Source organism: Haemorhous mexicanus, chromosome 3 (genome assembly GCF_027477595.1).
Source record: "Haemorhous mexicanus isolate bHaeMex1 chromosome 3, bHaeMex1.pri, whole genome shotgun sequence".
Classification (NCBI taxonomy): Eukaryota; Metazoa; Chordata; class Aves; order Passeriformes; family Fringillidae; genus Haemorhous; species Haemorhous mexicanus.
Window position 1 is genome coordinate 111,153,596 of NC_082343.1, and position 25,869 is coordinate 111,179,464.

Below are 25,869 nucleotides of genomic sequence, written 5' to 3' on the forward strand. Positions count from 1 at the left end.
TGCTTTGCCCAGGTTGCAATGGAACAACTCAATACACCTGTGCATCTCCAGACTATTCTTAACTTCACCTTTTAGTCAGAGAAACTACCCATGGAAGTCCATACCAATTCCACAGCAATAAGGCAGTTTTGAATCAGAGCCTGCAATAAGTCAATTTAAACACTAATCCATGCACAAGTTTAATTTCAGCATTTGCATAAGTACTTTATTTTTCCACCAGTCCCTCACCCTTTTTCAGTGCAGAAAATGAATAATGCTGCAAGGTGAATTGTGCTTCTTGAATTGTTAAAATTTTCATAATCTTCCTTATTCACTAAGTAGCCTTGGGTTTTAGTTGATAATCATTCAGAAGCAGTGCTGAATAAAAATATGTTTTAGTTGATTTTCTCTTGGGTTTTTATGTTATTCTTACTGTAACTGGTGCTTCACAAATACAGCTTTTTCTTCACAACATTCCTGAGGCAAGTTAATATTAGTATCCTCATCTTACAGATGAAGAACAGAAAGGTGGAGCAATTTGAGCATGAACATTTCAAACGTTTGCTATTCTTGGATTCTTCTCTTGGGACACAAAGGCTTACTTGAAGGACTTGCTCTGCCTGGTTTCATGGTTTCGTTTGGAGTGGGATGCACTTTCTTTCCACAGAGCAAATCACACACAGCTCAAGTCAGCACGGCAGAAATCAAAGGCTGGTACAAGCTACAGTGCAACTCCTCTCCAAGCAAACCAATTTGTCATCACTTGTCACATTCCCACCTTCCTTCTGTTCCCAGCCATATGTTCCCCTCCCCTCCCACTAGCACCTGCCTGGCTCCTTCTGTGAGCTCAGCCTGAAGAAAAGAAAAAAAAGTGTGATTACTTTTTGACAACAAGCTACAGAGTCAGTTTTACATTTATAATAATCATAGAATGGCTTGTGTTGGAAGGGACCTTAAAGATCATCTAATTCCAACACCCCTTCCATGGGCAGGGACACCTTCCACTAGACAGGTTGCTCAGAGTTCCCTCCAACCTGGCCTTAAAAAGTGTATTTATTTGTTTTTAGGGTATGTTACTACTAACTCTAAACCAGCTATTTTATTTATGTGTAGTAAGGCATTAGCAATTACGTTTCAATTTACTATTCATTATCGTAATACATAGCAATCACAAAAGTTTATAAATATTCATTAGTAATTATCGCCATATAACTTCTGCATACTGAAATAATGCATTATCATATATTATTTATAAATTATATTTTATAATATCAGAATTCCACAAGCTTTCGATGGTACTGCGGAAGAAGGGGAGCACTCACCCAGCACGGCAGCCCCTGCACTGAGGGGCGCACGGTTTGTCAAACAAGTTGCATTTTTAGGCATCAATGAATCACCAAAAAACGCCTTTTACGTTTGTTTTACACCTTCCCCTTCTGCTCCTCCGTCCCTCCCAAGCTCCCGCCCAGGGGCGGGCGGGGCGCGCCGGGGTCGCCGCGCGTGCGCGCCGGGCCCCACGGTGGGAGCGCGGCGCTCCCGGCAGCGGATCCCGGCAGCGATGTTCCGCCGTCCCCCGCGCAACTTCCGCGGCCGGCGGCGCGCAGCCTCCAGCGGCAGCAGCGAGGGCGAGCCGGAGCCACAGGCGGAGCCACAGCCGTCCCCGGCCGCAGCCCCGTCCCCGGACTCCGGTGCCAGCTCGCCCTCGGAGCGGGAAGCGGAGGCCGAGGGCGGTCCCGGCGCGGAGGAGCCGCTGCCCGCGGAGGAGCCGGCCCGCAGCCCCCGTGGGCGGGCGCGCAGAGCCGGGGCGGGCCCGGGCCCGGGTCAGCGCCGAGCCGAGGCCGCAGCGGGGCTGGGCCGGGCCGGGAAGGAGCTGCTGAGCTTCGGCGGCGAGGAAGAGCGGGAAGGTGAGGAGGGATCGAGTGTGTGTATCCTGCAGAGCACGGGCCGAGGCTCCGGGAGCGGAGGGGCTCTGCCTTGCGCTGCCGCCTCAGCGAGCCCCTCCTGCCTTTCGCTATAAACACACCCAGCCATGCTGTGTCAGGGGAAGGGCACTCGGGAGCGTTTGCGCGGTAAACCCGTACAAAAACCTGGGCTGGGCCTGGTTTGTCTGGAGAAGACAGAGAGCTGATCTCATCAGTCCATCTACATATTTCGAACGCTGATGCGAGAGAATGGTGCCGGCCTCTGTTCGGTGATGCCCAGCAATGGGATGAGGAGCAGTGGCCATAAACTAAAACATAGTGAGTTCCACCTCAACACGAGGAAGAACTTTTTTACATCAAAAGTGGCAGAGTACTGGAACAGCTGCCGAGGGAGGGCGTGCAGTCTCCCTCTCTGGAGGCATTCCGAACCCACCCGGACACATTCCTGTCTTACCTGTTCCAGGTGATCCTGCCCTGGCAGGGGGAGTGGCCAAGGGGGTCTCCAGAGTTCCCTTTCAACCCTGACAATTCTGTGATTCTGTGAAAAGTACTTTGACAATTACTTATGTCCACATTCTTTCAGCTGGAAAGTATTTGAAATCTTCTTAAAACTGGAGAAAAGCAGAGAAACAAGTACTGTATGGTTCCACGACTAAACAAGCTTATGATGAACAAGCTTAAATAAATGAGACTTTAATGTTTAACTGACACTTGTGAACTGTTACTGTTGTGGTTGATGAGAAGACATAGCCACCTTGGTGGGGACAAGCTACAGAGAGACCCTGCATTTCAGCAGTGCAGTGTTGCTGTGTAGAGGAGGCTGAGCTGCAGTTTTTACCTAAGAGGTGATAGATCATGAGTGATAAAGCCACAGTAATATTTAGGATTGATCCATCCAGAACTAAACGACTGGACATAGATAGCCCTTAGTGCCATGGTCTTGTTGGCATGTCAGTGTTTGGTCATAGCTTGGTCTTGATCTCAGAGATCCTTTCCAACCTAATTGATTCTGTGATTGAGAAGTTATGCTCTGCATACATAGAGTTTACATGCACTTTTGTGTGCAGTACATACATATATATGTGTGTATATTGTTGGCTTTATGAATGTTACTCAGAATCACTTTGTTTTATTTGTTAGGTGAAGAGCTTTTTAAAATTAAAAAGCCGTCCTTCAATGAAGTAACCTTTAGAATTAAAAAGAAGGAAAGCTTACTGCCTGCACAGACAGAAGCTGAAGAAAGCAAAAGTAAGTACTTTTTTTAGTTAAATATTTTATGAAATACATGAAGAGTGATATAAAAATACTGCTGTTAGATGTTTTTTGCTTGTTAATTGAACCCAGAATTATACTTACAATGTTAGTTTACAGGTTTATAATTGTAATGTATTTGTGCTGAAATTATTTTCAGTTTGACCTTGGTAAAAGTTTATTAGAACTTGGAGGCTGTTCTTGAGAAAACCTGATTATGCAGAACCATGTACTACACCAAAGTTAACAAAGTTTTGATAAGTTTATACCTCAGCATCATCTTTCAAACTTCGGGCCAGGTATCCACTCCTTATTGCTGTCAGATTGCAGTTTGATCTGAGTATTGGCATTGAGGGAAAATGTGAGCTTAGTAGAATTTTTTCTGATGAAACTTAATGTGAACATTATTAAATTGTTTGCTCTTACAGCATTTAAGTATTTTAATTGAATTCAGTCAATAGCCTTGATTATTCTGCTAGTATCCCTAGTTTCATTGAAATACAGTCAGTTGCCCAGAGAGGCTGGGCTCCCTATCCCTGGAAGTGTTCCAGGCCAGGTTGGACGGGGCTCTGAGCACCTGATCTAGTGGAAGATGTCCCTGCCCATGGCAGGGGAATTGGATCTAGATGATCTTTAAGATGCCTTCCAACCCAAGCCATTCTGTGGTAACTCTCCTGTTGGAATATTTGGAGTTTGTGTGTTTTAGAAACAAATGCATCTAAAAGTTCTCTTTATGTATTCCCCTTTTGACACCTCTGTCAATTCACAGATATACCATATTTGCTAATGTTAGATAAAAGTAAATTAGATTGAGACTGGGCAATAATTCCCTTTGAGTTTGTGATTCAGCTGAGATAGTAAATCTTCTTTGTAACTTCTTGAAAAAGCATATTGTATTCTTATAAAAGGTGGTACATTCTGTTGTTCAGTCATCTGATGATTTACTGAAAGTGCAGTGGCAGATGAGAAATCAATATTTTAAAAGAATTTGATAACTGGAGACAAGATAGATATAAATATTTATAGTTTAACTAAGAGCTCCCTCATTGTTAATGCTTTAAAAAAAGTGCTTTCTAAATGCAGTTTTTCAAGTCAAGAATCCAAATATGCTGTGAGCAATCAGAATATTAATTAGTTGTTATCTGAGAGCTGATCTCATTGCTTTTGTGCATGTAAATACGCTCTGTGTCTCAGAAGGACTCATAGTCTTTCTATGGGAAGCGTCATCAAAGATGCTTTTATTCAATACAAGAATTGGCTTGTAAATGACTCTCCTGGAATGTTACAATTTGACATGTTTTGGTGAGAACAGGTGGAGATAGACAAGTGACCAGTCTTTGCTGCAGCAAGGTGTAAATAGTTTCTGGTAACCAGTTATGGCACATCATATTCCAGCAGCTGAAATTGAAATAATGGATCATACTTTTTTCCCTAATAATGAAGAAATCTGTCAGTTGGAGCCTGGAGTTGGTAACACCAAAGAGACTCGTGAAGAGGATGAGGACAATGAGGATGAAACTTATTCTTCACTGAATGAGGATTATAACAGCTCAGATTCTGAAAATGAATCCAGCTCTCCACAGAGGAGGAAGGATTTATCACCAGGTTAGTTCCCTGGGGTTTTTTTTTGGTTTTATATTTTTCCAAGAAAGCTATTTTAGAATATTTTGTGTTTGAAGTACATGACAGGTTAGGTGAGATGAGTTCCACTGAGCTTAAACCACCTAGGGTATGGGCATGTGTTTATCCTGAGTCAGGGCTACCCTTCTGGAAGAGTAGTGGTTGGTTCCCCCACATTTTTTGTTGCAAATATTTGCTGTCTTTCTGTGTTAATTTTGGGAATGGAGCAGAAATTATGAGCCCTGGTTATAGAAGAAAGGCAGCAGAAAATTCCTCTTCAGTGATGCACAATTCCCTTCATGAGGTGAAAATAAAACCTCACTTTGTGAGTGAGAGCCACTTTTTCATCTCCTTATATTCTACATGGCAACCATTGTAGAAATCCATCTTGTGTTCTGTATCCAGAGTTGTACAGTAGTGCTGAACAGTTGTGATGATTGGCATTAGATACAGAGTGTTGCTTTTGGTCTTTTCCTTAGATTTTCTCTCTCTTTGATGCAGGCAATATCCCCAGTGCAGCTCACATTGAGGCTGCTCGGAGGAAGCGTCACTTAGCCAGGACAGAGGCTGATTATCTTGCCCTGGATGTTTCAGACAGTCCTCAGGTCCCTCAGGGAAGAGGAAGCAGTGATTTGGAGAGTGAAGATGAGTCTGAAACAAAGAATCTTGATTTTGCTCCTAAAATGAAAACTCTTAGGCAGAGGATGACTGAAGACATGGGTGAGTTTGTGGTGTTTCTCCCAGAGGCTTTCTTTTAGTCTCTGGAGCTACGTGGGCCTTGTCCAGTAAGGAGTGAGGCTTTGCTCCTCAGGGCTCTTGGAAAAAGGCTGTGCAGTTGGTATTGAGGCTTATATGGGTCTTAAACCTGCTTTAGCTCTCACTGGTGGTGGTGCAGGATACTTTGAGAAACATTTACAAAATTATTTTTGGCCTTGTAAGAGGCACATTTGCTATGAAGTTACTCTAAGTCCTGCCTCCTGCTTCTGGTCTGGTCTTCGAAGTGCTCTTCCTACACTGACATTAAAAATTTGAAAAATGAAAAACAAACAAACAAACCAGCATTCCAGCTCTTCAGAAGCAAACAGACCTACTGCATGCAAAACATAATTGGCTTTTCCATTGTTTTTATTCCCTTAGAGCTGCTTATAGTGTTGTTTATAACACTATGCTTATAGTGTTGTTTATGAAGCACAGGTTTACTTATGTATTTGAATAAGGGCTATAAGAAATGCATATCTATGAGCAGAATCTGCCCATAGATTAATTCAAATTAATGCTAATGAGATGTTTTTGTATCTGTTGTTGAGTGTATGTTCCGGAATGCTCAAGGGTTTGTTGGGTGTCATGTCTTGGTCTATACTTACACTCTTGTTTACATGTATTATTCATGTAAACTTTGTTTTGAGAAATAAAAACAAGATGTTTTTGTGCCTCCTACTGCAGTAGTAGTTGTCTGAAAAACAGTTGGGGGAATTAATGTTAGTGTGAATCCTACAAATCCTAGTAGCCTTTTCCAAGCCTTCCTTGCCTTTCGGTTTTGCAGTCCTCCATCTGCAGGTTTTTCCTATGTTTTTTGTGTGTATCACTTCTCAGTGTTGGCTGGGAGACCCATTTTTGCTGTAGGTGGAGGGGAAAAAAATAAAGGGTATAGTTACATCCCATAACAGTTGTTTTACCTTCCAGTGTCTCTGGGTGATGCATCAAGTGACGATGAAGCCAAGTGGGAAGAGCAGCAAATAAAGAAGGCTGTTAAACTCTCTCAGGTGACACATGCTTTCCTAACCATTGGAAGTTACTTTTTGCTTACAGTCAAGAGAGCTTGTCTGGAGTACTGTTGTTATCTCTGTTTTGCCCTCTCGTTAAGGAGGATTTTAGGAAGTTATTCCCTGATTCTTCAGGGAAAGATGATTAGAAATATGGGAAGATGTTAATGAAAATCTGTAATCTCTGTTTGGCTGTTGAGAAGCAGTGTGGTGGTGTCAGCCCCAGAGGCAGATACCTGTTGTAATAAGAGATCACAGGAAGCAGAGGAGAAAATTCTGAACTCTGAATTTTTTTGCTGCTGTGCAAGGGATCTTGAAAGCAAGAAAATGCAAACGATACAAATGTTGCAAAGTTGCAAAACAAAAATTATTCTTTTATTCTGCTAAATTTCTGTTGAGTGGCAATCTGAGAGCTCTCTTCACAGTTCAGCAGAATGCTGTCTTTTTCTCGGTCAGTAATTGGCAAAAGCAAACTATATTCTGATGTGCTGGAAGTTTTGGTTCTGGCTTGGATCACTTACTCTGGATCAGACTTAGGAGTATCTGAATAACCAGCTCTTTATTGAAGTCAGAATTGACAGCTGTAGAAATTTTTCCAATTTGAGGAGTAGAGGAATGAGAGAAAATTACATCTTTCTGAGACTGGTGTTCAAATCCAGTGTGATCTTAGGTCCTCATACTCCACTTGCTTATGGAAAAGTTAATTCTACTCTTCAGGAAACAGCAGCAACTTATAGCTGTAGACCTTGTTAGTTATGAATTTAATGCTTGAATTGATTGGGTTTTGTCTAGATTTTTTTGTGATTGAAATATATGTCTTTGTATCAGATGTCTAGTGTTCAAATGATGTGTCTTGTTGGTCTGTAGAGCTGCAAAGGGAGAAATTGTGTAAATGGTATATTAAAAATTGACACTTAATTTTTGTAGGAAATTTGTGATGATGGTTCTGTGCGTAAATATCAACCAGTCAAACCCAAGTTTGATACCTCTGTTTCTCTACCACCTGTGAGTTTGGAAATTGTGAAGAAGAGACTGACTGAAAGGTAACTCCTTAACTTAGGAGTTTTCTGAGTTTTTTTTCACAGAATGAAGCAACAGCTTTAAAGTCTTACTCTTTTTTTCCAGAGCGCTGAGCTATGTTTGGGTTGTTAACCAGAGTAATGATGTCTAATGGAGTACTACAGATTTTTTACTTTATGTGGCAATACTTAGTTTCAGGGGAGCATTTGGACTTTCAAGAGTGTTTATATCATCTTGAACTTTAGAAAGTAAATTCATTTGTTAGGCAGCAGCTTTTTATGGTTACCGGTGGTTCTTGACAGGAGCCTTGGCTCGATGTTACATTTGCCCAGCAAGCAGAACTTCATTGGGGGCAGGTGGAGCTGGCACTCCCAATCCTCCTTCTTATAGTAGTTTTTCTGGTAGTTTTTATACAACTGCAAAAATAGCCCAGTATTTCCTAAAGCAGCCTGAGTTCTCTACAGCCTATTCAGAACATGCCTGGATCTTTTTCTTTAGTTCTGTGCCAGGCTGTGACTTCTCTTGAGCAGCTCAGCTGCTGTGTGGACAGCTGAAGTGTCCTGGGAACCTCCTAGAGGGTGTGTGGGAAGGACAGCTGGGGTCAGGCATCCCAAGGTAAGCCATCCCCTGTCATCCCTCCCAGCACTGGGAAGCAGCTGTTCAGATAAGTTTAGACAAGTAACTTTATACAAGTGAGACATAAATTGTTCTGTGAGCTTATACCAAGCTCTCTCTGTGTAATTTTGCTTTGTACAGACCATCACTGCCACATTTGTTTAGAGAAGTGAAACTAAGTTGGACTAAATATTTTTGTGGAATTGTATGCTTTCTTAGCTTTAATCACCTGAAGGAATTGAGTTAACTGAAGCAGGAATTTATGTACAGAATCAAATAAGAAAACATAAGAATGTAGCTGTCAAGAGTGGGAAACTTGTCTGGGAAACAGCAAGAAGGGGTGGGGGAACCTGTTTGGTGTAGGTACAAACCTGTTTTGTTTGTAGATGTTTTTAACATATTAAGTGCTGAAATAAATTAATATTTTTTCTTTTTAATTTGTAGCACAGTAGAACACAATAGCTTAGTTCATCTATTTTTTTTGGCAAGTGTTTATTTCAGGGAAGTGAAATAAATTGTGGTCTGTTCTTTGGTTTTGTTACAGACCTGCTCAAACTGAGCAAACACTTGGGATATGTAAGGAGGGAAGGCTAAAAAAGAGAGGAAGCAGAGTTATAATATATGTAAATGTTTGTGTGCTACCTGTCTACTAGAGACAGCTGTAGAAGTTTTTGGTGTTTTATCACACAATGGTAAGAGTTGTCAGTTGGTTTGTATTTAATAGTGAGCACATCGTGAATGCTACAGGTACTTCTGTCCATGCAGCTTTTATTAACTGGTATGGACATGCTGATGTGAGCTGTAGTTTTTACCAGATTACGTTGGGTAGGTGATACTATGTAATTTTGACTTTTATGTTTTTGGGAAGTGTGGTGTATTGAGGGGTCCAGGTAAAATACCTGTGGTGCTTTCAAAACCAGCACCATCTAAATGACATTTGGGTTGCCAAAGCATGATGTTTGTTCCTACCTTGTAAATGTTGGCATGGGTAAATCTTTCAGTGCTGCTCAGGTCAAATTCAAGGGCTATTATTAGCACAGGCAAAGATGTTGTATGTGATTATAATGGGAGAAATGTTATGGAGTGTATCAGCTGTTAAGCTGGCAATAATTCTGATTGTCTGGGTTTCTCTCTTTTAGGATAACATCCTTACAGGATGTGCACCGTGCCCACCAGAGAGAGTATGAAAAATATATGGAGGATATTGAGAGCTCAAAGATGTCTGTCCAGGAGTTGGAGAAGTCTTCAGATGCAGCTCTGAATTACAAATTCTACAGGACCATGAAAACATATGTAGAAAACTTGATAAACTGTTTGAATGAAAAAGTATGCATATTTTTCTCTCTTTTTTTTTTTTTAAGATGATAAAGGTGTATTCTGTCAGTGAAAAATGAGGGATACCACCCAGTTAAAAATCAGTTCTATCAGAATCAAATTTAATTTAAATTTAATTTTGTGTTACTTTGCAGTTGTGAACTTCTTCAGGTAACTTTAAAGAGAAGAAATGTTTGTTAGTAAATACATTTTCTTCAGTGGCTAGTGCCTCTAAAACTAACTGCAATAAAACAAGGGACACCAGTGGTGTCCTGGTGAACCCTTTTGTATGAAGTCTATGAAGTCTTAGTCCTTGATGTGTAACTGGCATATAGTTTGTGTTTTCAGCCTGAAAACTCACATGACTAGGAACTTACTTGTCAATCTGTGATACTTCTGTTCTAATTTCACAGCCATACAAAAAAAAACATGGAAACTGGTTTTTGTTCATTCTTGTGAGATGTAAATCAATTGAAAGCCTGATTGGTGTTTGCTGTATTGCAGCTGGAGGACATTAATGAGCTGGAAAGGGCCGTGCATGCCCTTCTTCAGCAACGAGCTGTGAGAGTATCGAAGCGAAGGCAGGAGGAGCTGAAGAATGAATCTGCTTATATTCAGCATCTGACAAGTTAGTACCAAGTTCAAATTTTCAGTGAGAAAATAACTTCTGTCTTTGAGCAGAAATACAGTTCATTTTTGGGTTATGATTTTAATTTTCACCTTTGATCCCCTTTCCCCTTCCCATTGTCAGTAGGTGTGTTCTACTGTACCTCTTTTGAAATTCTCACCTCAGTAATGCCCATGACACTGTTTTTCTCTGGCTTAATTTCTCTGAATATGAGGTGACCAAGTACCTTGTCAATTTTTAATTGTTCAATTTCCCGTCAATATTTAAAAAGAAAAATGGGAGTCAGTTTTCCAATAGGTTTCAAGTTGGAGAAAGCTTGCTTATTATTGAATTCTGTGAATATCTGAAAAAGCTGAGTGTGTAATTGGCAGCATCACTTTTACCTGAGGGTGCCTGTAAGGCTATGTGTGTGCCCAGATTGGAGATTTCAAACCAGGAGGTGACACCCATGTGGCAGAGCATGAAGAGAGAAGCTACTCTGTGTAAGGATTTTATCTAAAAGAAAACTGTGTTTCAGTCACTGTAGGAAAAATTAGTATAGTTTTCTCAGCTCATATTTTCTTTTCTCACTAAGGTATTGTTTATATGCTGTGTGAATCTCTAGCTGCTGCTATTTAAAAAACCCAAACAAACTAGACCTCCAAAACCCTTTAAAACTGTTCAGGCAAAGCTGAGAGCAATCTGCTTGGAGCTGCTGGGAACAGATGGAGGGCAGATGCACTGTATCCTGGTAAATACTAAATCATATGGGTTCAGTCTTCTCACTGGAGGGGATAAACTGCTGATGAGAGAAAGTAGCAGCCTGGATGGTTTTGTAAAATGGGGTGGCAAACTGACAACTGGTTTAAGGAGAAAAGGGTAATGCCATAGTAAGAATTGCTATTTAAATGATTTTACATCCAGCTCATTAGAAATGAGACTGCACTTGCATGTTTAGCAGCACATAGCATTGTTTTTTATGTTCCTGATTGTATTTAATATAGTGGAAAGGCTGTTTTTTCTTACAGTATAGTACTTCAGTAGTAGTGCACCCTTTCTCTTTGGCATGTTTTGCACATCAGCCAGTTATTAGTGCTACAAGGAATTCACTCTGACTTACTCTGGACACTGTTGGAGTTTTGATTAGGCTTGTTCTTTTGTTGGCTATTTTCCAAATTAAAAAAAAAAAACTTCAAAACAATAGAAGGAGATTCTTTGTTTCCTGTTGGAAAATAAAACAGGAACTTTAAAAACGTAGCACTTTATTTTTGGCTGTTTCTGTCTTTTAGGTGGGAATGACAAACCAGTGAAAAGCAAATTGGAAGGTGGTGAGAAGACACAGGTCCTGGAAATGTGTGAGCATCGAAGGTAACTCTTACACAGAGGTGCACTTAACTCTTATAAATGTGCTGTGCACTGACTTCCTGTCATTCCTGCAGAATATGTAAACCTGTAGGATTATGAAATGAGATTACATTAAAAATATTTCAGTATTTGCTTTCCACAACTTGAAGTACATGGAAACCATCTATGCTTTAATGTCATTCTCTTCATATTGATTTGAACCTGAATGCTAATAGAGCTGGATGTTTTAAATTAAAAAGTCTTAAGTGAGACAAAATTATGAGGGGAGCTGTTTTCTTCCTATTTTAATTAATAATATTATTAACCTTTACAGAAATATATTTTTATATTATGTATAAATAGCAAAATTGGGCAGAATTGTTTCTGCTGGAGAGGCGAAGGTGAGTGAAGCAAATCAACCTGTAGCCCCAGGTCTGCTATCCGTGTAGGTGAGACAGATGCTACATTTTTGATGCTACAGTGTTCACAGATTGGTACCAGGTTTTTTTCATATTATTGGGAGCTTTGAAAGTTTTATAGTTGAAGTGGTACCTCAAGTTATAACTATACTTTGAAGCAGCAAGTACCTTGAAATTTTACTGGAGGAAAAGTGGTATAATAATAAAAACTTCCTCTCAAAGCAGTTAACTTTTAATGCTAATGGATATGAATAACTGTTTAAAAGTATTTATGCAATATCACTTCCATATTATTTATCATTTTCCTGTGGTAGAAATTCAAGCCATTGATTTTACAGCCTGTTTCTCTTGATGCCATGGCAATAGTTTTTTGGAACCCCACTGGCACATGGGTGCTATCACCTTTTTCCTGTGGGTTGTTGAACAAGATCCAGGACTGGCAGGACAGTCTGAGAGCTCAGTAAATACACACTAAACTGTCAGACAGGATCCAGTTCAACACCAGATGCTCAGTGTTCCAGGTGGGATGAGTTGTTAGCCTCATCAGTGGTGATGAGGTGAAGGGAAGGTTATTGCATGGCTCCAGGGGGAGGTCGGAGATGTTGCTCTAAGCTCTTGGATGTCAGTTCCCAAATCCCCTCCTTTTTCCACAGTTCAGGAGTCCTTTTGGTTCTGTACTCACTGTTGCTCCCCCATTGTTCCTCTCCTCGGGCTGTTGTTCTCACGACTTGTTTTAAGTACATTTTTTGAAGTTGGATTATTTTTTTAAGCTGTCTCCTGCACACACAGGAGAGGATAACTCATCTGAGTTCATTCCCAAATGCAGGGCCTGCAGGCGGCAGGCAAGGGAGCGCTCAGGAGAAGGAGATCACCACGAGGGCTTGTCCAGTGATGAGGAGCTGACTCCCACAGAGGTGGATGAGTTCCAGAAGAGCAAAGGTTGGTGAGACAGTTCTAATGTGTCCTAGAACAAGATCTCTTGTTGATATTTCTTTAGTGATTTTCTTTAAGGAAAAGTAGAGGAATACTTCATTTGAGTTCCATCTTTTTATTTGCACACTGTAGAAAAAAATGCACCCAGGCAATTCTGACTAATGACTTGGGAGGAATGGATAAATGGTTGTAGATTTCTTGTGGTGTCAATTATGTGGTGGCAGCATTCTACATGGCTTTTTAAACTAGAGGTTAGCTCTGTCAGATTATGCCAAAGCTGATCTGGCAGTACTCAGTGCAGTGCTGCAACATGTTTTGTACAGTCAATTTATTTCCTGAAGCTGGGGTGTGAATTAAAGGTGATGTTTTAATTATCTTAAGTGAATGGATGAAGAGGAGGAGGGAAAGGTATAATAACTTTGCAGAAGGGTTTTCATGCCTGAATTTTTATCATTCGGGAACAAAGTTTGAATTACAATGGTTATATAAATCTGTGAAATAGATCATGAAGAAACTTGCCTTTCCTTGGTCTTCTGACACTATTTTTCTCTAAAACTGGGTTTTTGTTGGAGCTGCTTTTAAACCATTTCAATGTCAGGTGTGTCAAAGATAAATAACAAATGCAATTCTCATAAAAATACCTTTTATGTCCTATAGATGCATAAACCCTTCAGCTTATGCCTCAATAAGTTCTGTGATTATTTCTTTTTGTTCCCAATGAATATTATCCATAGACAACGTTTTAGAGGATAGTAGGAAAATCTTTGAAGATGTACATGCAGATTTTTGTGACATCAGAAAAATCCTGTTGAAATTCCAGGAATGGAAAGAGAAGTTTCCTGACTCTTACTGTGATGCTTACATCAGTTTCTGCCTGCCTAAGCTATTAAACCCGTTGATCAGAGTTCAGTTAATAAGTTGGAATCCTCTTGAGGTGGGTGCATCAGCTGACATTTTTGTTCAAAATTGTATGTTTGTGTGTATGATGTATTAATATGAAAAATAATTTTTTTCCCATACCTAGCACAGTGAATTAGTAATTAAGAAAGCTACTGTGTTGTCTCAAAAACTGAAGCATGTTGTGGAATGCTTCAGTTTTACTTCCAGCCCCTTTTACCACACCTCCAGCCCCTTTTGCTGCACCTCCTGTAAAAACAATTCTCCTGGGTTCTTTGAAGACACTTGAAGAATCCCACCCATTAAATTATGGCTTTAAATCTAATTTTGTTGTTTTGGCCCATTCAGTGATGAGGGTAGAGCTGAAATTAAGTGTGACTTTGGGTGTTACTGGATAGAGCTTTTCTCTTAATGCTGACCAGCTGAACAACTAATAGGATTGATCTTTCTGCAGAATTTTACAGAGTTGGAAGAGATGCCCTGGTTCAGAGCTATAGAAGAATTCAGTGATGCAGAAAATGTATCTGAATCAAAAAGAGATGATGATCATGATAAAGAAGTTTTGCCTAGAGTGATTGAAAAAACTGTTCTTCCCAAAATTACAGGTATGATGAGATTGTATTGAAAACCTTCACTGCAGCTACCTTAAATAAAAATGATAATATCAAATAATGTCGGTGATATCACAGTGCTCCAAGATATAATGATTGTGTAGTTCCACAGAGTGGGGCTGAGGTGGCCTCTTCAAAATTATTGTGAGAGGCTGAGCTTTTTTTATGTTTACTTCTGTTACATTGTAATGGCTTGAAACTAGGGTAGATAAGTAACTTGCATATTATGAATTAAATAAGTTCCTATTTTTTTTTTTTCAGCATTTGTGAAGAGTGTGTGGGATCCTTTATCTACTTCACAGACAAAGAACCTTGTACAGCTTTGCAATAACATCTTTGGAAAACAAATCCTTTCCAAAAATGAGTCCAGCCGAGCAAGAGAGGTAAAAGCTGTGGTACTGAGAAAGGGGAACTTCACCCACTGTGTGTATTTTGTGTGTGTTCCTGTGGGCACTGAGAACATTCTCCTGAAGCTGTTTGGTTCTGATTACTTTTTTGTTTTGCCACTTTATATTAAGATGATTTAACAATTAAAATTCCAGCTCTCTGATTCTCTCCTTGTTGAAGATAATGAGGCAGAAATCAGCTACTGTTCATAGAAAAATTCTGCCTGTATCTATCCAGAATCTGTTTGTAGATTTAATCTTCCTTCACTGCAATAACAATGATTTGCATTTAATTATCTTTGCAAATTTGAGCTTTATATGCTAGTAATGCTTCAGTGGTGCATCCCTTAAGCTTTTATTTATAAATTAGGCCTAGAATTTTAAAACTCGAGAATCCCCAAAGGTTGGTTAATTGGTGAGGAGGAAAACTACTATGTAATCTAGCAATCCTTTAATAATTACTTTTTTTATACACAGTCACTCTAGAAAGCCATTCTTAGCCTGATTCTGGGTTTATTCTGATGTAAATCAGAAAGTTTATCTAGTGAAAATGGGACGGATTAAGTGGTGAAATGGATGTTTGGGCCCTGCGTATGAAAATAAATATTTTAAAGAAAATGTTTATGCTTTCCAAAGTTTGCTGTTTTGAAACCATGACTTAAAGTCAAGTGATACAACTGATCTTAGCAAGAATTTAAAATAAATAAATAGGCTTAAAAAAAAGCTAGGTGGCAATCTATGGCACCTGAAAACATGTTGCTCAAAAATACAGGCTATCCTAGCTATGGTGATTTTTTTTTTTTTTTTTAACATAGAATTTAACATCTTTTAGTGGACATCCCATGTGTATAACTTTCTTTGGTCTTAATCTGTACAGTTTTTTTGCTGCCTTGCAGATTAATGTGCAGAACCAGGCCTCACCTAGGGATATAGCTTAGGGATATAGCAAAACCCTCTAGGCTAAGCCTATAGATAATTACAGCTGTGATTTGTCTGCTGTTTCTATTTTCTATTCAGGGTCTCAATGTGTGTTTTATACAAATGGAAGCTGCACTTATCTCTAAGATATGAGACCTCTGGATGAACTAAATAACCTTTGAGGTTGTTACAAATGGAATATGAAGTCTTCTGAGGACACATTAATAATTATTTTTTAATAGGATTTGATGAACACGGTTGTCCTAAGAATGAAGAAATCTGTAGAGGAAGATGTCTTTATTCCTCTGTATCCTAAAAGGTAAGCTAACCCCCTGACTCTTCAGTTTGGATTTTTTTTAGTTCCTCTACCTTTCTCCCTTACAGATGTAGATGAAATACTGTAGACATGCATGTCTGAGAGATCAGAGGTCTGTTTATCTTCTTTTAAATCCAACAAAAAATAATCTTTATTTCAACTTTTTCTTCCCATGACCAGCACTGTGGAAGACAAGTCATCACTACGTTCAAAATTTCAAGAAAGACGGTTTTGGTCAGCTCTTAAGGTAGAGAAAATAGGGCTGGATTTTGTTCTTTTTGTCCTCTCTGAAATTCATTTCACTGGAAACATTAACATCCCAGACCATATTTCAGTTTTCCTGCTATTCATGTTGCTTGTCCTCCTCCTTGGCTCAGAGCAGGTTAATTTTCAGGTAGCTTAACCACAAGGTATTTTACCTTCGCAAACACAGCTTTACACCATGCTCAAAAATGACAGTTGTAAGGATTACTAGTGATAGAAGTAACAGAAAAAACCCTCAGTGCCTAATAATATTGACATGAACTACAAAAAAATCTTTGTGATGCCACAAACTGTAGCACCATCATGTCATGAGGGACTCTGTGTAGTCTTGTCCTGAGCAGTTGATGTAAATTTTTCACTTCTGTCTTTGCTTCTCTGACAGTTTGCTTAGTTGCCTTAGCAAATTGTTTAACCCCCTAGAAGGCTAAAATGGTCTTCCCACCCTTGGGAGGTCATGTATATGCATATACAGGTATATCTATGCATACAGATAGATGCACTTGTAAAATTAATTAGGTTATTTATTCTGTGTAGTTTATTAGTGGCTAACTGACCAGGAGTTTGAAGAGTGTAAATCCTAGAGTTTGAGGACTTGCATTGGATGCACATATTACCTTTCTATGTTTTTCTTTTATGAAACTTGTAAGAGTTTTAGCACACTGACAGCCAGCAGCTCTACAGCTTCTTTGTTTCCTCATTACTGCAGCTGCTCTCCAATGTTGTGCTTTGGGATGGGATTGTCCAGGAAGACAAGGTCCGTGATTTGGGCCTTAGCAAGCTGCTGAATCGTTACCTTCTGCTGAACATCCTGAACACACCACTAGGGCAGGACAGTATTGAAAAGTGTAATAAGGTAAAAGATAACATTCAGTGGAAGAGGGTGTATGCTCAAAGCCTTTTGTTTTTCATGAAGAGGGGTCAAAACTGAAGATGGAATATTTAAAAAAAAGAAAATGTAAACATTTAAAATTTGGTTTTATTTTTTTCTTTTAACAACCTTGCTGCATAAGAGCATTTTAGAGCAAATTCTGGTCTGTGGGTTCTTAAGCATAACTACTTAGAGAGATAATCAATGTTGGTTTGAAGGAAAAAACCCAGTAATAATGACTGAACCTGCCAGAAGGTTCCTGTCAGAAATGATGTGACTTAATTATATTGAAATGCTTGTTAAACTTTTTCCAAATGCTATGTTGACAGGTGGTTGCATGCCTCCCAGAAAGATGGTTCCAGGATCTCAAGGGTGGATCAACTCTCCCTGAATTACTGAACTTCAGCCAGCACTTGCTGCAATGTGCCCGTGAGCTGCACAAGGACAACCACAGGTAATGGATGAGGCTGTCCTTGAGATTCAAATGCTTCCCCAAATACTTTGAGTTAAAATTCCTTAAATACCATATATTTGACACTTTAAGTATGCTCATGTCATGTGTGTATATATATATATATATCTATCTAAAAGAAAATATGGAGTCTAATGTGAAGGAGCACTTGAGCAGTCCTTGTTTACTGTGAGAGTTTGAGGTGGTTGACATTGGGTGCTGTTAATGATCAGTGTAGCCAAGGTCAGGAAACAAAAATGATACTTTATACAAATTAATAAAAGTGCTGCTATATTTTTTTAAATTGTTTTTCTTATTCTTAAATAGTGATGAAAGAAAAGAAGTTCTTCTCCTGCTGTTGAGAATTGGAGCTTTGCATATTGTAGAAGACTTCATTGAAGAGCATAAACTTGAACACCTTAAAGCAATGATTGGGAAATAGAAACCTTTGAAGGAATGCTTACATTACTGAAACAAGCCTGGTATTCACAGTGAACCAGTTCTAATATGAAATTTAATTAGTGGATCCTGCCTACTCAAGAGTAGTGGTATCACTATCTTGGTGTTAAATACATGAGGTGTTTTTTCAAAAATGTCTTTTACTGCCATCTACTCCTAGATTAGAGAATATTTAGAAGTTGCAGTTGTCAAAGCAATGGTTCAGGCATTCTAAAATGTGTGACAGTGCTTTAGTGCTGTATCCTTCTTGGAAGGAATCTTGCAGACAGAAAGTGGCTGTGAACTTCATCACTGCTAGTCAGTAGACAACTGGAGAGGTTATTTTCAGTATTAATTGCCAAATACCATTCTGACTCAGCAGTCACTGACTTGTGGTCCACAGTGATTTTTTGGTAGGGTTATTGTTCAGCCATTCCTAGTGAAAAGGATTCATGATGCCCCTGATACAGAAACAAGGGGCGTCAGTGTGCAGGAAAGGAATCAGGATTTTCATCACAGACACTGTGATGATGAGAACAGAACAAGTTACTTTCTAGTAACTGGAGTTCTAGAAATCTCCCTTTGCTTCCCAGTAAGCTCTACAGAACTTCACTTCTTCACATCCTTATTAGGATATTATTTCTAATGTTTTGTAATTTTGTATATTTGTAATAAATATTGTTACAGAACAACAGGGATGTTTCATTGTAAAAACTGTAATGCATCACAGAATCTATATGTTTGTGACTATTTCTCCAAAATCTTCTGGGAATAGAATTAATAGAATTTAACTCTTGTAGACTTAATCCTTATGCCATCTTTTTATATTTTTTTAAGTTAAAAATATATTTTTGTAAAATATTTTAATTGTAAATAGGTTTGATCAGTATTACAGACAAAAGATTAAAAATAATTTGGGGTTTTTTTTTGAAAATAAAATATTTCACTGTGGTAATGACTCTTACAGCTCAGTTCTTTAACGTTTGACAAAATGTTATTAAGTTGTATGAAAAAAAGCCCTTCCAGCTCCACTAACCTACAGGAGCTTCAGGATATATGTTGCAAATGCCACCTTCTAATAATCAATTTCTCCTGTTTTTCCTCTCAGAATGCCAACAAAAATGCAACTGCTGATCAGCAATCACCACAAGCTCATGATCTCATTGCTTTTCTCTTGTTCTGCTTTGCCTCATCCCAGCTTGTCTCTAGCACCAGCCTATAACAAAAATGTACTTGATGTTCTGTCACAATTTAGCTCTGTAGATGTTTGTTTCTGGAAGAAAGATTCCTTGTAATGATTTGTAGGCGTTGAGAGGGCAGTGGACACTTGAGCCACAGAAATCTGTTCATGCTGAAATCTGGAAAGGTTAACTTTATTGTTGCTTTGCCCATGTATATACAAAACTTGACAACTGATCATCCATACAGTAAACTAAAAATGTTAATTTTCTCAGGAATTCTAGACTGCAAAAAACATTATTTTCCAAGTTCTTCACTCAGTTCTTTCCGAATCTTTTCCTCTATTTTTGAAGTATCATATTCTCTCAGCATGTCAAACTCCAGCCATGGCTGGCTCCTTTTCTGTGCTGCTTGCATTTTATGTTCTGGTAGCTCAAACTTGATTCCCTTTATATTGTATTTGGGTCTTTCCCACCGTTTTGACCATGGTTTAGGTTTCATTCGTACCTGCACCTAGAATGAAAGATTAAAAATTTTTAAAAACCCAAAACAATAAAAAGGTACTAAGAAGTTCGATTTTTGATTGTGATCTTAGCAAAAGGTGACAACTGCTGCTCTAACAGGAGGAAAGTAAGAGAAAACTGACCAATCTGTCAGTGTGTTGTTTAGTAACTACTATGATATTATGATTGTTATCATAGTATCTTGTAAAACTTAAATTAACACTGTCTTGATTTATCACAGAGTCCTTAATTGAAACACAAACTGAAGCTAACTCATCTTTTCTAGTTTTGCTCCTTATGAAGAAAAAAATAAAAGTAGCACAAGAGGGAAAGGGAGGAATTGCCATACCAAGTTTCTACACAATACTCTGGCAGGGTCTGATGGTTTCTGGATCTTCCCTGAGATGCAGATTTTAGATGACTTTTCCATCTTTCTTACCTTGTTTCCTGACACCAACCACTCCTGAATCAGTAACTACATTAACAAAAACATTCCTGTAAGAAAAGCTTCCCTTCTGCACAGTTCTACAGAGGAATGTGGAAGCTACTTTTCTTTGCATGTCTTCAAAATGAACTCCAGAGGAGTTGTAGGTGTTTACATTCTCACCATTCTTTCATTATAGAAATGGCACAAAGATTTGCCTGTTTTTTATCTGCCTTTGTTATCCTGGTAACTGATATAGCAAAGAGCTGCTCCAGCCTGCCAGGATAAGTCATAAATGGAAGCTGTAAATAATCCTGTGCTTTCCCCCTGACAGACGTGGCTCCTACCTTGTTCACAGGAACTTCCTCATGATCCATGCGAGGCACAGGTTTCATATTGACATCGACAGTGCTGTACTCGGGGAGGGCGTCCCGCAGGTACATCAGGTTCTCATCCAGCCTCTTCTCCAGCTTCAGCACCTCGATGGCCTGGATGCGAGGGCTGTACAGTTCGTAACAGATTTCAACCCCTTAGAGACAGAAAGCCTGGTTTAATGCACCAACTTCAGGAGAAATACTAAGACCCAAGCAGTATTGCTTCAGTTACACGTTTCTGTATCATTGCAAACTGCTTTTTAGAACTCAGAGCACTGCAGTGCTGTGTGCACTTGTGACTGCACTCATGCACTGTGTCTGCACATTTCTTAGTCAATCACATCTTTGAAGCCATTCTGTATAAGAGACTTGAATGGTGCAAATTTAAGGAAGACGAGCTTGGATTTTCAACTTTATTTCCTTTTGGTTACAATGGCTGTTAATTATGCATCTCAGTGTAGGTGTAGTGCGTATGAAGAGATGCCCACCCCTTTCATATTTGCCCTCAGAACTCCACTATTTGCACTGCCCCTGATTTTGTCCTAATCCAGAATATGAACCTGTGATAAAACTCTTCTAATCTGTTGCTTATTAAAACAGTTCCCACCTACATCCCTTGTTCAGGAAAACACACAGTGCTCAAACTGGGCTGGTGTTTACATGGCAACACACAACCCAGGCTCAGACACAAGCACAACCATCACAGAACATCTAAAAATTACTGTGCAGTTCCATGCCTTTCAAGTACAGAGCACATCAGCATTTCTGTGCTCACAGTTTTAAACTTGCACAGTACTCTAACAGGCAGACTCATACTTTCACTTTAATCTGCTGTTTTCCTCCCCAAGAACTAAACTTCTACAACAGAACACATTTTTATGCTGCTGAACACTTGCAGCATAATTACCACCGCTGAAACCCCACCTTGGTCTTCAATGACATTGCGGAGGACAAAGGTGGCGCCGAGCCCTGTCCCTCCCCTCTGGATGCAGATCCCCACAAAGCGGCTGGATTTGTCGCTGGCGAGGGGATTCGCAGTCGTCACGGCCAGTACGCTGCCTGCCAAAAAATTGACACAAATTAATATGTTAATAAACAGTTAATATGTGCCAAACTGTGGGAAGAAGCAGGCAAAGTGCATCTATTCAGGTGCATTTTGAAAATACTTTCGCTTCCCATGAAAACTGCCAGAACCAGAAAAAGCTGCTAACCTGACCTGAATTAATATAGTTCAGGTTACCTACAAACTTTCTTCACCTTTATGTTTCTGCTCTTCCCTATCCAAATTGAATATAATTAATCTAATGTACTTCTTTTCTTTCTTTACCTCTACTGGTAAACTACATGCTCAAGTGCCAAGAATGAAAAATACCCACATAACACATTAGGATAACTCTTTCAATGAATCAGGATTAAATATGAGATTAAAATACGAACTGTTATGTATAGAAACACATCTAGTTGATCTAACACACCTAAGACTTTATGTTTTATGCCATTCTATATATGACCACACTTTCTAACACCCCACACAATATAAAATACTGCCAGAATTACAAAAGTTTTAGTGCTGACACTGACCAACATAGAATTCTGGGATGTTGAACACTTTTCTTCTCTGTATCATATCCTTTCTTTCTATGTAGTATTTAAGAGGATCTTTTCTCCCTCTGGGAGGTATAAATTCAGGGCTCAGGAACCTGAAAGAAAAGCCAAACTTTTAGAAGTATGAAAGAAAGCATTTGCATAAAAAACAAAAGACAATTCCAAGTATTTGGCCTAAGAATTGCCAGCTGTTGCCTTTTCAGAGATATCAACTGCAGTCTATGGAGTCACCAATTTTATGTAATTATTGTTTTTTGATATCTAAAAGGAATTTTTGTGGGGTTTTGATTTTGATTTTGGGTTTTTATGTGGCTTTTTTTGTTGTTGTTCTTTTAAACAGCTTTTTTCCCAAACCAGTAATACATGTTGGTCTCAGAGGAGCTGACTAAAAGAGGCCAGTTCAATTAGTGCTGTCACAGCTTAGAAACAGATTATTTCATGGTCTACTTGTAATCCCCATGACAAAACACTTTGTTGACTTTAATAACAGATATGGAAGACTCTATTACAGTTTTCACAAACTGATTCTACAGGACACATCACATAAATGTCCTTTTGTGTTACAGAAGCTTAAATAGACTGGCAAAACTAATTTTTTTGCTACTAAAAAATTAAACCATGCCAAAGAATTTCTCCATGGCCTGGACCTCAGTTATTGACTGCTGAGCTGAGTGCCTGACTTGGACTGGCTTGAGCTGAGAACCATTTCCACGAGATATTTGGATGTGCTCCCTCAGGTTTGGATGGCAAGACCACCTTGCCCTCAGAGCAGATGGATGAAGGTGGGCTCAATTCAGTTGTACAGATGCATCTTAAAAGTCCTGGATCTGTTCAGGAGAGAAGTGCCCAACAGAGAGGAGGACAAATGCAAATTTGCCCTACAAACCTTATGGGGCTGTGGGGGCAGCAGAAGTTCTAGCTGGTGCTGCTGCCCACAGGCAGCAAACAACAGCAAACCCACTCATGATCTTCAAAGTGAGGTTTTTGGAGGGGGAAGATGAACAATATAGTGCCACCACTCTTCTCCCAGACGCAGCACTGCACTTTGAACCACTGGGTCATTTAAAGCAGTGCAAATTTGGTTTAAAACCCAGAGAGATTGTGGATGCTCCAATCCTGGGGATTCATGAACAGGCTGGATGGGATTTGGAGCAAGCTGCTCTAGTGGGAGGTGTCCCTGCCCATGGCAGAGGGGGTTGGAATAAGATGATCTTTAGGTCCCTTCCAACCCAAACCATTCTGTGATTCCATGAAATGGGTTGAGGTGACATCAAAAATACCCAGAACGAGACATCTCATGAAGGTTACCAGGGCCATCAGATCCATGTCACAAACAGTGATGCACAAGCAGCCTTGAGGTCCAAGGCAAAGGCAGACCTGCGTTCCTGTCACATTAGAGAGATGCCTTTAACAGACATAATCTCCCACATTATCCCCAAATTTGCAGAAGTATTTACTGCTCTACAATTATTTTTCATGTTTCATTGCTTTCAGAAAATCCAGAAACAGTATTTTATGGTGTTTTGAACATATTCAAACATAAATGGTCTTTGCTATAATTTTACAAACTGTGTTTTGTTTTTTTGTTGTTGTTGTAGTAACGCCTTGACTCTTTAAGTAAGTGCTCACACAGTGAGCAGCCTGAGCACAGCCCAGGTGAGGCCCTGCCAGCTCAGGTGAGCAGTGGGACACCCTCACCTGCTCTCCTCCTTCTGCGTCTTCCTGTCGATAATGACGGGCTTCGGAGGCGGCTGGAATTTCGGTGGCTTTCCATCGCTGCTCACTCGATACCCCGATATAGAAAAACACCCTGTAAAATATAACACAGTGTTTAAAACACCCGTGATTTCAAGTTTAACCTCTCCCCACTAAAGCACGGCATGGCACCACAACCCGCCCGCCAGGCCAGGAGCCTCCTCCCCCCCACTCTGTGGGCCAGAGAGGGCAGGAGGAGAGCGCGGGGCAGCGGGGAGGATCGGGCGAGGCTCGGAGGTGAGGGTGAGGGCCCGGGCGGTGCTCACGGGCGGGCAGGGCGATGGCGGCGCCCCTCGGCACCAGCCTCCCACAGGCGGCCGCCATGGCGGCTGCGGCCCGGCCGCTACGGCGAGCGAGGGGGGACAAAGTGCGTCGGGACGGAGCGCGGAGACGGCACCGCCTCACGGGGCGGTGCCAAACTGGAGCAGGTTTGGGCGGGATACCGGGAAGGAATTCGTCACTGTGAGGGTGGCGAGGAGTTGGGATGGGCTGCCTGGAGACGCCGTGGGCTTCTCATCCCTGGAAGTGTTCCAGGCCGGGTTGGATGGGGCTGGTTTAGGGGAGGTGTCCCTGCCCCAGGGCAGGAGCTGGAAGGGACGTTAAAGACTCCGCCAACCCAACCCGTTCTGTGATTTAAAGATGAAGGGAAAAAAAGCGGTCCCTTTCACGTCCATCCCTCAGGGCGATTCGGGTGTGGCAGGAGGCCCCAAAGCAGGGGAGAGGGGCAGGGGCTGTCCCTGGGATGCGGAGCTGGAGCTCCCAGTGCATCCCCGGCATCATCACTACTCAGCACAGGCACACTCGTAGCACCTCCTTGGACATCCCAGAGGTCACGAATTCACCAGAGGGTATGAATTCTGGCTTTGCCACATGAAAGTGGTGGTATGTTTTCCAGAAACACCCTTCTGTGTGTCTTCACGATAAAAATACTCAACTAAAAATTTTTTTCGAGGCCATTGTTATCTCGGTCCATAATTCAGATATCTCCCAGTTCCAGTGATTTTCACCAAGTAGTTTAGAAATTATTATATGCAAAACTACTGTTGAGGTATCTTTAATATGTTTGTGTCAGGTTTTCTTGGCCATCAGTCTGGATTCAATTAGTGCCTACGGAGGCAGGAGGAAGGTGAATTCTAAATGCAGGTCTATAAATAACACCCCACACTTTAAACTTTGCAGAGATTCTCATCAAAATATCTCTGACCTCATGAACTAATTAGATACATCACGTTGCCTGTGACGTTCCCCCAACCCCTTTTATTGGTTGCAGATGACTGCCCAAGCCTCCACATTAACACGAATAATTTCCTACTTTGTGATACTTGGTGCTTGGCTCCTTAACTGTGCTTCAGCAGACGATAAGGCGTGCAGAAGACAAGTCACAGGTTTCTGTAATCTGCTGGTTAACAGCGAGTTAATCAGCAGGACATGGATGGGACAGAAGAGGGCACTCTGACCCTTAAAATACAAAATAATCTCCACCAGTACTGAGCACGCCACTCCTCAGGTTTTATCTTTTATTTTCTTATCCCTTATGTGAGCACTATTAAAAACCTAGAATAATATTTTTCAGGGGGTGAGGAATTATCATGTAGGGGTAATTCCAATAACTTAATGGTGATCAAGGAGATAACAAAATAGCTGTAAGGAGATGTGTGGGCTGTGACTTGGGAAACTGCAGATTTGTAGCTCACAACTGTCTTTAAAGAAGAGAATTGGATGTTTCAGTGTCAGGGAGCCACATTTAACTCCCTGACTGACCACTGTGGATTGCAGGCTAACAAAAACACTTTGATGCTCAGGGAGCTTCACTTCCCTTGAGGTGCCCTACAGGGTCCAGAAACTTGCCCCTGTGTATTTCCCAATTCCTGTGTGGGTTGTGGAGGCACCCTGGCATCAAGACACTGAACCATGTATTGTTGGGTCTCTTTTTTCAGGAATAGCTTTCTTGAGTTTGGAATACAAGGGCAAGACACTCCCCTTGAGTTTCTTAATTCTGTCACATCAGACAGAGGGGGAGAAGGGCTGCCTCCCTACTCTTCTTGCCTATATAACAAAATCTGTGAGAATATGGATCACTTTACTATCACTGG

General features: G+C 40.4%; 2 protein-coding genes across 4 annotated transcripts; one reads left to right on the forward strand and one right to left on the reverse strand.

Moving 5' to 3' along the window:
- Positions 1 to 1,487: 1,487 nt before the first annotated feature.
- Positions 1,488 to 18,891, forward strand: GCFC2 (GC-rich sequence DNA-binding factor 2). 3 transcript variants are annotated; one of them, XM_059842992.1, is made up of 18 exons: positions 1,489 to 1,883; positions 3,042 to 3,149; positions 4,596 to 4,757; positions 5,367 to 5,492; positions 6,456 to 6,535; positions 7,463 to 7,578; positions 9,310 to 9,496; positions 9,989 to 10,112; positions 11,381 to 11,459; positions 12,681 to 12,793; positions 13,522 to 13,721; positions 14,139 to 14,289; positions 14,557 to 14,678; positions 15,842 to 15,918; positions 16,096 to 16,162; positions 16,886 to 17,032; positions 17,377 to 17,501; positions 17,826 to 18,891. In XM_059842992.1, the coding sequence occupies exons 1-18, from the start codon at positions 1,538 to 1,540 to the stop codon at positions 17,938 to 17,940; spliced, it is 2,445 nt and encodes an 814-aa protein (XP_059698975.1). In that variant the 5' UTR covers positions 1,489 to 1,537; the 3' UTR covers positions 17,941 to 18,891. The 3 variants fall into 3 exon arrangements, 2 of the variants coding, with proteins under 2 accessions (XP_059698975.1, XP_059698974.1); XM_059842991.1 differs by having other exon boundaries at positions 1,490 to 1,883; positions 5,274 to 5,492; XR_009485979.1 differs by lacking the exons at positions 16,886 to 17,032; positions 17,377 to 17,501; positions 17,826 to 18,891 and having other exon boundaries at positions 1,488 to 1,883; positions 5,274 to 5,492; positions 15,699 to 15,918; positions 16,096 to 16,129.
- Positions 18,892 to 19,281: 390 nt separating this feature from the next.
- Positions 19,282 to 24,169, reverse strand: MRPL19 (mitochondrial ribosomal protein L19). Its single transcript, XM_059842994.1, has 6 exons — positions 24,043 to 24,169; positions 23,720 to 23,831; positions 21,998 to 22,116; positions 21,341 to 21,475; positions 20,390 to 20,571; positions 19,282 to 19,628 (listed from the first exon to the last, which is right to left on the reverse strand). The coding sequence occupies exons 1-6, from the start codon at positions 24,098 to 24,100 to the stop codon at positions 19,413 to 19,415; spliced, it is 822 nt and encodes a 273-aa protein (XP_059698977.1). The 5' UTR covers positions 24,101 to 24,169; the 3' UTR covers positions 19,282 to 19,412.
- Between the last annotated feature and the right edge of the window lie 1,700 nt (positions 24,170 to 25,869).